A 12,261-nucleotide genomic window follows, 5' to 3' on the forward strand; every position below is an offset into this window, starting at 1 on the left:
ATATACCAAAATAAATTTCTTTATTTCTTTGTAACCTCCCATTGGCCTGAGTCGTGGTATTTATTAAATCATACATGAGGATGTCCTTATTTATAATTTTCATCATCTCTTGACACATTCCTTTTCAAGAACGGTCCACTTTTCATGACACTTATCACAATTCATTCTCCTCAAGGAATTGACCAAAATAATATATTCATGCTTCATAAGTATTCCTTTCATTAGAAGTTTTTTTGTCAAGCTTTGAAATTTATTATATTCATATGACATGCCTCAACATCACTTTTGAAAGTCACGTGTTAACCACTTTTTCATCCTTTTCTTTGATGGAGGATTTATAAACTCTATCAAATTATTAGGTCTCATGTGAAACATGCTTTCAATGACGGTTCATATCATTTTGATGACAAAAATTACCTTCACTCTTTAAAGGTCAATTTGAAAACTCATAATATTCTTTCTTTTATAATTATCTCAATGATGACTATTATAATTTTGTCTCTTCACAACTATATTCATATGTTTAATCATAACATTATCTTGTCATCCTTCAGACTTTTTATGTATTGCTACCACATTCACTTCAAATAATGGATCATATTAAATGGGATGAGCTTCACATTTTTTTATCAAGAGCATATCAATTTGGTCAGTCATCATTATAACATCAATATATTGCATTGGGACATTAACCCAATATTTTGTCCATATAAAGGCATGTTAGGCCAAAATATGATGGGACTTGGACCCAAAATCTTATCATCATGGTACATCAAGATTTTATTTCATATCTTACCCTTTTAGTGCGATGAAACTTGAATCCACCATCTTACCCTCAATCAATGACATTATATATAGTCCAAAATAAAATTCACCCTTGAGCCTTTAAAATATTTTTACTTTGTTATTAATAGTATAAATAAATTTAGTCATAACAACACTTTGAAAGATCATATACAAATTATTACCTTTGCTAAACGAAATAAAGTTAATCCTCATAGGTGACTCTGAATACTATTTTTAACTTAAAAGGTTTATGAATAATTCACTTATTAAAAGATCTGATAGAATGTATGCCTTCACTTAACAGTAATGGACCAGGTCCCTTACTACACTAATGAGTAAAACAGGAAGTTAAATGCAGTAAAATCAACACAATGATTTTACGTGGAAACCTCCTTGCTTAAGGGAGTAAAACCACGACCTGTCTCACAGGATTTTCAATCGTTTTCACTAATCTTCAAAAGCAAAAGCGAAACACGATTACACCAAACGTAAGAAAGAGTTATCAATCTTACCGTTAAGCAATAGTCCTCTATTGCTTAACAAGCCTAAGTAGAAAAACAATCTACCCACTAAGCTATCCCACCTGGACAACCTAGACTTTGACACAACACACCAATTCCTTTATAGATTCAGGAGTGGTTTACAGTTCAAGAACATGAGAATAAATTCCTAAACAACTAGACGAATATCTCCAGATGTTGCAGTTGTGTTTGGAATTTGATTCTGCCTTTTTCCTTTTTGTTAGCCTTTACAAGAGTTCTTGAAAAGTTTTTATCAAGTTGCAAAAGCTACCAAAAAGTGTTTAGGAAAGTGTCTTTTGTATTGACAAGTCCCTTTCCTAAACATCTTGCCATTGGTTGGAAAGGTCACACTTTCTGACGCCATCGGGAAGTGTGCACCTACTTTCTGTACTATCTCCAGCTGGCAGTCGACTGGCTCACTCTCACGAGAGCCTGGTACCTCTACTAGGTCCCTGGGTTTGTTTCATCTGCAATACTTCAAACAAGACACCTGCAATACTCAAGTAGAAAACCCGGTACCTTTATGAGGTCCCTAAGTTTGTCAAATCATCAAAACTACAAATAACATTTTCCCCCTTTTTGATGATGACAAACAATGATATGATCTGAAATCTTCACCAGAATCGTTCCCCCTGACATTGTATTCCCCCTTTCTGTATATTCCCCTTTTTCTGAATATTCCCCCTTAATGCATGTTCCCCCTTAATGTATGTTCCCCCTTATTTAGCTACTTACAGTTTACTTCCCCCTTTTGGCATCATAAAAAAGATATGCAGTAAACCATTGAGTCAACATAAATACTGAACAAGATCAGAGCAAACAGCAATCAAACAGTAGAGGAAAAGCATTCACAAAAGAAACATAGAAAGAACATCAAAGGAATAAAGTAACCAACATGCCATTATAACATAAATACATTAAAAGCAAACTAAAAATCCATTGACACGATGATTAGCCACAACAAAAAAAAGACACAGGGAGGGATTGATTGACGGTTTAGGAAGAGGGAGGAGTCTTGGATAGGGACTGGATAACAAGAGTGAGTCGTGCATTGGCAGCATCATTATCCTTGATGGCCTTTTCTTGCAGGGCAGTTATCTTCGCCTTCAACTCCTTGTTCTCTTTCTCCAGAGCTTGTACAGCTGAAGAACCAGGTCCCTCACTTTGTGCAGTAAGCAGCTCTGCTTTGAGTACAGCAATTTCAGCCTCTTTACTACTCAAACGCACAGTGAGTTCTTCAGTCTCATGTTTAAGCTGATCCAGGTCCTCAAGAAGTTGAGCCATCTTGCTTTTTGGTAAGCCTCTGCCTTCAATACATTCACATTCAAACAAGGTATGCTCAGAGATAGTTTGTTTAACTGTCCCCACCTTTCCAACACCAAGAGGAATCCGAAAATGCTTGAATACTTCAGTGAGAAAGTATCCATACCCCATTCCATGTACTCCTTTCCTCTCAATAACTGTTTTGTGAATGTGTTCAATCATGAGACTAGGAAGACTTAGAGCCTCAAAGCTGCACAGCATCTCCATTACGTACAAGTCAGCAGCAGTAGCAAGTGTTCTCTTTTCAGTGCGAGGGAGAATCACTTTGTTGACAAACTCGAAGACCAGCTGATAGTCACTCTTCATGATTTTCTTATAGATCCCAGCAACCTTGGTTGTGGGAGTCTTAGAAATCATAGATGCAAATTCTGAAGAGCAAGCTTTTCCCTGCACGGACCGGGTCCCCTCTGTAGGCACTCTGAGGATTTTGCCCAACACTTCCTCATTCAAAGAAATAGCAACATTGTTCACACGTGTGAGGAGACTCCCATCTTCCAGAAATTGAACATTGTAATAGAATTCACGAACCTCTTCTTCATGGAGGATGGGGGATTTCTTGTTGAACAGGTGCAGCCAAGACTGGATCTCCACCATGTCATGCAGAGAGTCCATGCCCGGAAGAGTAATAATCCCCATATCAAACACTCTTCCAGCGAGAACTGCTTGTTTCCTCAGACTATCAACTACTTCTTGCAAGTTGACATTCTCAACTTTCCTGGCTTGAGGACCAGGTTCCTGTGTCCGCTTCCTCTTCCTTTCAGATTTCTTCCCTTTTGACTGTGACTTTTCAACCTTCTTTGTAACCCTTTCCCTTTTCTTTTCTGACTTCTTCTTGTTATTTTTCTTTTCAACCTCTTCTCCAGACAACTCAACCAACTTTTCTTTAGGTATCCTAAAATTTGATACCTTGAAGGTTCGTGCACTTCTGACTGCAGCAGCAGATCGTGCACTTGCCTTCAAGGCATCTACCATCAATTTTTGTGCAGCAGACCTTGTATTAGGTCGTCTCTTAGGAGTCTCCTCCACGACCTTTTCCTTCCCTTTTCGACTTTCCACCTTCCATTTTAATGATGCTTCCTCACTTGCAGATTCAGATGAAGAGGAAGAAGAATACCGCCCTAAATCGGGGGTTTTATCGAAGATGGGTTGAGAAGGCCTTACCTCTTCTCTTTCCAGGGCGTCAGTATGTTCTGCTCTGACCTCTTCTCTCATCATTGCCAGGCTCTCAATCACAAGTTCCTCACTTGCTGCCAGAATATTTGACTCGGAAGCCCTGTGTTTTGGTAGGTCTCCCTCAAACATGTTGTCAGGCAACATGTCTTCACATGGACCAGGTACTGAAGAAGTGTTTAGATCGATAGAGAAGAAAGGGTTGTCCGGAGTATTTTGTGGAGGACTGGGTGGGGGAGGAAGTCTGGCTTGAGCAGTTGTTGGAGAATAGAATGCAAGGGGCTCAATTTCACTAAGGGCATCCAACATTTTCTTAGAAGAAGATGAAGAGGAAGACATGTTTGTGATACTGGAAGGTTTCGTTTAAGAGCAAAAAGGAAGAAGAGGACAGATTTGGCCTTTGAATTTGATAAGCCTTTTGATAAAAGGAGAGAAATAAAGTTAAGAAACAGATGAGAGTTCCAAAAAGAAAAAGGCCTTTTTAAAAGAAGTGAAAGGGTGCCAGGTCCTTGATTAGATGCGTCGTTTGAGAGAGAAACGATTGGACTGATCGGTCAGAGTAACCGATGACTGACACGTGGCATTTTTCAACGGTCAAAATTTTAGTTTAAATTTAATGTAAAAATGCTAACCTGGACAGGTACCCGGTACCATGATAGAGTTTAACTTCATTCCTTAATTGTTCTAGTCTCTTCTTTTGCTGAGCAGGTCCCTACTGAGAGTATACCTACTAAAGATACAAAAAGAGATCTTGTTCAAATATTTAAAATTCACACAAAGGATACCTGCACAGCAATTTTAGCCATCAAGGGAGTTCCACTGTTTGAGGCTAAAGGCATCACTTGGAGATCAACATCCCCAACTTTAACCGATTCCTCTCAAATTGATCCTTGCTGAGAGCCTTGGTGAAAATGTCTGCAATCTGTTCCTCCGTTGGACAATATGTGAGCACAATATTTCCCTTCTCAACATTATCTCTCAAAAAATGATGTCTAACATCAATGTGCTTTGTTCTCTTATGATGGACTGGGTTCTTTCCCATACTAACAGCACTAGTATTGTCACACATAAGAGGAATTGCTTTGATGTGGATTCCAAAATCTTCTAAGTGTTGTCTGATCCACAATAATTGAGAACAACAGGCTGCAGCAGCTACATATTCAGCTTCAGCAGTTGAAAGAGCCACAGAGTTCTGCTTCTTGGTACCCCAAGAGATAAGTGATGATCCAAGGAAATGAGCCATTCCAGAGGTGCTCTTCCTGTCAACTTGATAGCCTGCAAAATCAGCATCTGCAAAACCAACTAAATCAAAAGTATCACCTGCAGGATAGAAGAGAACCAGGTCCCCTGTTTTCTTCAAGTATCTAAGAATACGTTTTGCAGCCTTCAGGTGTGAATCACGAGGACATGCTTGAAACCTGGCACACATTCCAACACTATACACAATATCAGGCCTGCTAGCAGTTAGATATAACAAGGAGCCAATGATTCCTCTGTACATTGTCTGATTCACAAGGGGATCAGATTCTTCTACTATCATCTTGGAATTTGTTCCCATAGGAGTATCAATAGGTTTAGAATCAACCATATTGAATTTCTTCAGCAGCTCTTTGATATACTTCTCCTGGCATATTGAAATCCCGTTTGATGATTGCTTGATTTGCAGCCCCAGGAAGAATGTCAACTCACCCATCATACTCATTTCAAACTCCCTTCCCATCAGTGATGAGAATTCTTCACAGAGATATTCTGAAGTAGCTCCAAAGATTATGTCATCCACATAGACTTGAATGATAAGCAATTCTTGTTCTCTTTTTAATAGGAACAAAGTATTGTCTATCTTGCCTCTTTTGAAACCATTCTTCAGCAGAAACTTTGACAACCTTTCATACCATGCTCTTGGAGCTTGTTTCAGACCATATAGTGCCTTATTCAATCTGAACACATGATTTGGCAGCTCTGCATCTTCAAAGCCAGGTGGTTGCTTGACATACACCTCCTCCTTGAGATCTCCATTCAGAAATGCACTCTTCACATCCATTTGATACAGCTTGAACCCCATAAAAGCAGCAAAAGCTATTAGGATTCTAATAGCTTCCATTCTGGCAACAGGTGCAAAAGTCTCATCATAGTCAATTCCTTCTTCTTGATTGTATCCTTGCACCACCAGCCTGGATTTATTTCTAGTAATCACTCCATTTTCATCAAGTTTGTTTCTGAATACCCACCTAGTTCCTATTATAGTTCTGCCTTCAGGTCGAGGAACCAGGTACCATACCTTACTTCTTTCAAACTGATGGAGTTCTTCTTGCATAGAATTGATCCAGTCTGCATCACCTAATGCTTCTTTAACATTCTTAGGCTCAATAGATGATATGAATGCTGAGAATGCAACTAGATTTCTTGTTTTTGATCTAGTTTGAATTCCAGAATTCAAAGGAGAAATGAGATTATCCAGAGGATGAGATGAACTATGCTTCCATCCTGACTTTGCAGCAGACTGAGTTTGCAGATCAGCATGATCTTCTTCATCAGGAGTGACGTCATCTTCTGGAGAGTCTGATGTACTCTGGCTGGAGTTTTGAGTAGAACCAGGTACCTTATCATCCTGTTCAACCTCAGCATCCTCTTCAGGTGGACTGTGATTCTGATCGTCACAATCATAATTCAGTTGTTGATCTGCATCAGTTTCAGCACCTTCAATCTTCTTGGATGTTAGCATTTTGAGTATATCATCATCATCATTTGATCCATCATTCTTCAAGCTTCCATTTTCATCAAAAACAACATGAATGCTTTCTTCAATGCATTGTGTTCGTTTGTTGAATATTCTGTAAGCTTTGCTGGATGAAGAATATCCAACAAATACTCCTTCATCACTTCTGGGATCAAATTTTCCCAGATCATCTTTTCCATTATTCAGCACAAAGCATCTGCATCCAAAAGCTCTAAGATAGTTCAGCATTGGCTTCCTGTTGTTGAGCAGTTCGTATGGAGTCTTGTTCAACACAGCTCTTATTAGACACCTGTTGGTAACATGACATGCTGTGTTAACAGCTTCAGCCCAGAAACTTTGAGGAAGATTTGATTCAATAATCATAGTTCTGGCAATATTCACCAAGGTTCTGTTCTTCCTCTCCACTACTCCATTTTGTTGAGGAGTTCTTGGAGCAGAGAAGTTGTGGCTTGTACCATTTTCCATACAGAATCTATCCAATGTCGAGTTTTCAAACTCTGTCCCATGATCAGATCTAATGCTGCACACAACTTGATTCAATTTGGTTTGAATCATTTTGAAGAAAACCACCAGCTCATCCGCTGTATCTGCCTTTGATCTCAAAAATCTCGTCCAGGTGTATCTTGAATAGTCATCAACAATCACCAAGATGTATTTCTTGCCATTTCTGCTTTGAACCTTCAAGGGTCCACAAAGGTCCATGTGAAGCAGCTCTAAAGTTCTTGATGATGTTACCTGATTCTTGGGCTTGAATGATGATCTGATTTGCTTTCCTTTAACACAAGCTTCACATATTTTATTTTCAGCAAACTTCATTTTGGGCAACCCTCGGACCAGGTCCTTTGAAATCAACTTATTCAATAAAGATGAACTCACATGTCCCAGCCTACGATGCCAGAGATCAGCATTTTCATTTTGAGCACTGAGACATGTTAAGTCATCTCCATGAGAGATTTCCAAGTTTGCCACATACATATTTTTACTTCTGTGTGCAGTGAGAATTACCTTGTTTGTAGTCAAACTCACCACAGTGCATTTTTCAGAAGTAAATTTGACCTCATTTCCTTTGTCACAGATTTGTGACACACTTAGCAAGCTGTACTTCAATCCATCCACATGGTAAACATTGTCAATTGAATCTTCAAGAGATCTTCCTACTTTGCCAACTCCCAAAATGTACCCCTTCTTGCCATCACCAAATGAGACACCTCCTCCTTGGAGGGTCTTGAGTGAGAGGAAGTTCTTTACATCACCAGTCATATGTTTAGAGCAGCCACTATCCATATACCAACATTGACTGCTGCTCCTCTCACTCACCTGCACCAAAAATCACTTGTTAAGCTTGGGAACCCATTTCAGCTTGAGTTCCCAGTAGGCAGACAAAGGAGTGATCAGATAGTTCTTGGTCCAATATGGTAGACTTTGAATCTTTCTAACAAAAGACCTAGGAGCAGGAACAGATTTTTTCTTTGAAAATCTGTGAGTTGAGACAGGCTCTGTAGGACCAGGTCTCTCATTTGGTGCATTTTGTCTTTCAGCATAATTAGAGTATCTTTCACATGAGTTTCTCCAATTAACACACTCATTCTTCAAATGTCCATTCTTACCACAATGCAAACACAACAGATTGTCAGACACAAACACATACTTACTATGAGGATTATAAGGAGGACTTATGTTCAGACTTCCTAGTCCTTTCTTATTAAAATTACTCTGATTTGTCACATTTGACAGCAACTTTGAGGATTTGGTCCACTTAAGAGATTTTTCAAGTTCCTCCTTAAGTTTCACAATATCCTGTTCTAATTTGTTATTCTTTTCAAGTGACAACCTGAGATTTGTCTCAGAGTTCTTCAATTTTTCATGAATTTCAGCTTGCAATCCATTTGGCTTTCCATTCAGCTTTTCAGCTTCTTCAGTAAACTGACACAACTGATTCTTAAGTTCAGAGTTATTTAACTCTAGAGACGCCATTCTTGACATTGTGTCTTCAAATTGACCTTTGTTTTCAGTTAAAATTTCAAGTTCAACAATCATGGTATCTCTTTCAGATGTTAACTCTATCACAGAATCTAACATGACTTTTGCCAAGGTTCTCAATTTTTTAAGAGAATATTTATCCAAGTCATTTTTCATGTCAAGAAGAGTTACCTGATTGTCTTCTTCTTCATTTTCTGTGTGTGCCATGAGAGCAAACATTTCATTGAAGACAGTTCCCTCCTCATGCACAGCAACCATTGACACATCCTTTGGCTCATCAGGATCTTCTGAGTCACTAGAAGAATCCCCCCATGCAGCAAGAGCCCTTTTGACAACCATATCAGCAGCAGCTTTACGATCTCTGTTACCAGGTACCAGGTCCCTTCTGTTTTCCTTGTCACCCCTGTGTTTTTGATGTTCCTTGTTTTCATTCTTAAGCAAAGGACACTCTCTGATGAAATGCCCAGATTTTCCACACTTGTAGCAAGTATCACCTTGAGCAGCATTTCGAGTCCCATTAGTTCCTTTTTTATAAATTTTGTTTCTCCTCACAATTTTTTGAAATCTACTAATGAGGTATGCCATATCATCATCATCACTTGAATCTTCATCTGATTTATACTTTAGCATCAATGACTTGTCCTTCTTGGCTTCCTTCTTTGACAAATCATAGTTTCGATTCATCTCATGTGTTTTCAGATTACCAATCAAAGCATCCATAGTCAGCACCTTCAAGTCCTTGGCTTCTGTAATGGCATCAACTTTGCTCTCCCAAGACTTTGGAAGAATTCGAAGCACTTTCCTGACTTGTTTGGTCATGCTTATAGGTTCACCCAGACTTCGCAGCTCATTTGTAATGGAAGACAGCTTGGTGAACATGTCATGTATTGTTTCTCCTTCCTTCATTTTGAAGTTCTCATATTGTGAGGTAAGCATGTCAATCTTAGATTCTTTGACTTGTTCAGTTCCTTCATGTGCAGTCTTCAAGCAATCCCAAATTTCTTTAGCAGACTCACAGGCTGACACTCTGTTATACTCATCAGGTCCTATCCCACAAACCAGGAGAGTTTTAGCTTTGAAACCTTTTTCAATCTTTTTCCTGTCAGCTTCGTCGTATTTCTGCCTAGGCTTTGGAACAGTGATAGTCTTCTCTCCATCCTTTTCATCCATCATCGGAACAAATGGTCCATCCAGTACGATATCCCATAACTCGCTGTCTTCAGCCATGAGGTAGTCATGCATTCTAACTTTCCACCAACTGTAGAAATGTCCATTGAAACGAGGAGGTCTGTGTGACGACTGACCTTCTTCGAGATTTAGTGGAGCAGCCATTCTAGAACAATATCACTTCCTTGGTGTTAACCAAATAGGGAGTGCCTGCTCTGATACCACTTGATAGAATGTATGCCTTCACTTAACAGTAATGGACCAGGTCCCTTACTACACTAATGAGTAAAACAGGAAGTTAAATGCAGTAAAATCAACACAATGATTTTACGTGGAAACCTCCTTGCTTAAGGGAGTAAAACCACGACCTGTCTCACAGGATTTTCAATCGTTTTCACTAATCTTCAAAAGCAAAAGCGAAACACGATTACACCAAACGTAAGAAAGAGTTATCAATCTTACCGTTAAGCAATAGTCCTCTATTGCTTAACAAGCCTAAGTAGAAAAACAATCTACCCACTAAGCTATCCCACCTGGACAACCTAGACTTTGACACAACACACCAATTCCTTTATAGATTCAGGAGTGGTTTACAGTTCAAGAACATGAAAATAAATTCCTAAACAGCTAGACGAATATCTCCAGATGTTGCAGTTGTGTTTGGAATTTGATTCTGCCTTTTTCCTTTTTGTTAGCCTTTACAAGAGTTCTTGAAAAGTTTTTATCAAGTTGCAAAAGCTACCAAAAAGTGTTTAGGAAAGTGTCTTTTGTATTGACAAGTCCCTTTCCTAAACATCTTGCCATTGGTTGGAAAGGTCACACTTTCTGACGCCATCGGGAAGTGTGCACCTACTTTCTGTACTATCTCCAGCTGGCAGTCGACTGGCTCACTCTCACGAGAGCCTGGTACCTCTACTAGGTCCCTGGGTTTGTTTCATCTGCAATACTTCAAACAAGACACCTGCAATACTCAAGTAGAAAACCCGGTACCTTTATGAGGTCCCTAAGTTTGTCAAATCATCAAAACTACAAATAACAAGATAAACAAATAAATTCTCAACATTAGCTTCACTTGTAGCGAGTTATGAAGATTTATTTCTTAGGTTGCAATTTGAAGATAAAACAACAAAGGTGGACACTAATTGTCAAAATAAATGAAATGATACCTCAAAATCCAAAAATCAAATAAACACTTAATAAGTGGACCTTATAAAGTCTGCATGTCAACAACGACATGTATATAATACGTTAACAATATATATTTATGGACTCCTAAAATTAGCATATTCTTTTTTACGAATACATACTAATTAGAACTAATGAAATTATTATAATAAAAAAAGCTTGTCACAAAGCAAAAATATATTGTTAGCTTACAATTGATGAATTTGATGATTGTCCACTTAAATGACATATTATTGCATCATCATTCACTCTTAATATTATGCTAAATTTGTAACATTTTTTTAAACTTTTTGGTATTTGATCAACAATCCATAAGAAGTGAAGTTGAACATTGAAGAACATCAATAAAGTAGAGAAAGAAAAGTAGCAATAATTTCTTTTTCTCTATTCTTGAGTATATTTTACCATCTAATGTACAATCATTATACAAACAAAAATTGTGCAACTTGAAAAAGTTAATATAATTATTGTATACGAATTATTCAATTTACTATTATAGGTAATCAATATCCAACTACGAAATAAGCATCAAGAGAATATGACAGAGAATTAAATTTGATAAATCTAGTTAGTCAAAATTTTTCTTTGATTTATGATTGATTGGTGGAATCAATCAATTTTTTTTAGTGGCAGTGAGCATAGATACAATGATTTAAAAAATAATATATGAAATATAGACAAATATGCATTGCATCGATGTCAAAATTAACTCTTACAAGGAACGTACCTCAGCTTCTTCCAATGAAGAGAATAGACACAACTCAAAAATGATGAGTTTGTTAGAATTTCGTGCTGATAACGTGTTATAAAATAAAAATAATGTACAAAAATTAAGAAGAGGATAGAAAGACACAAAGCAATAGTAGTAGTTACTTTCCTTTATTATTGTATGTTCTTTTACTTGTAGTTATCCTTTCATATTGCAAGAGGATATATATATATATATAGGCTATAAAACTTGGGCATAAGGTTACTTGGCCACGAAGTTTACTTGGACACGAAGTGGCAACTCCTAACCACTTTTATTTTTGTATAAATTAACAAATTGTACCCGTTTAATCCATTTAACTGTTGTTACTAAAAGATCAAACCGAAAATCTAACAATAAAGAACACCAAGTTTAACGTGGAAAAACCCTTCAAACCGAAGGTAACCACCACGGGATCGACAAGATCCAAATTGCTTCACTATACCAATAAGAGGGTTACAAATATTCTTCTAATGGCGACACAACAAGTGCCAAAAGAGAACAAACAATAGCTACACCAACAAAAGATAAATAGAAAGAAACACCACCCAAATCCAGCTTCTATTCGGGACCAAAAACAGGATCTTTCTGACCTCCGAATTCAATCTCCACGTTCAAATCAACCACCATGATGTCAGGAACAC

The 12,261-nt window shown here is 37.8% G+C and overlaps 1 protein-coding gene across 1 annotated transcript; it reads right to left on the minus strand.

Moving 5' to 3' along the window:
- Positions 1–7,892: 7,892 nt before the first annotated feature.
- LOC114077612 lies at positions 7,893–9,849 on the minus strand. The gene is made up of 3 exons (XM_027917921.1): positions 8,735–9,849; positions 7,982–8,632; positions 7,893–7,896 (listed from the first exon to the last, which is right to left on the minus strand). Exons 1-3 carry the CDS (start codon positions 9,847–9,849, stop codon positions 7,893–7,895), a joined length of 1,770 nt encoding a protein of 589 aa, XP_027773722.1.
- Between the last annotated feature and the right edge of the window lie 2,412 nt (positions 9,850–12,261).

Source organism: Solanum pennellii, chromosome 6 (assembly GCF_001406875.1).
Source record: "Solanum pennellii chromosome 6, SPENNV200".
Classification (NCBI taxonomy): domain Eukaryota; kingdom Viridiplantae; phylum Streptophyta; class Magnoliopsida; order Solanales; family Solanaceae; genus Solanum; species Solanum pennellii.

Bases quoted from the DNA above. Each gene is read 5' to 3' on its own strand.
- LOC114077612 (XM_027917921.1), bottom strand. From the start codon at position 9,849: ATGGCTGCTCCACTAAATCTCGAAGAAGGTCAGTCGTCACACAGACCT. The intron at 8,633-8,734 runs GTTTGCTCTCAT...TAAAAAATTGAG, and splicing joins GGAACTGTCTTCAATGAAAT to AACCTTGGCAAAAGTCATGT.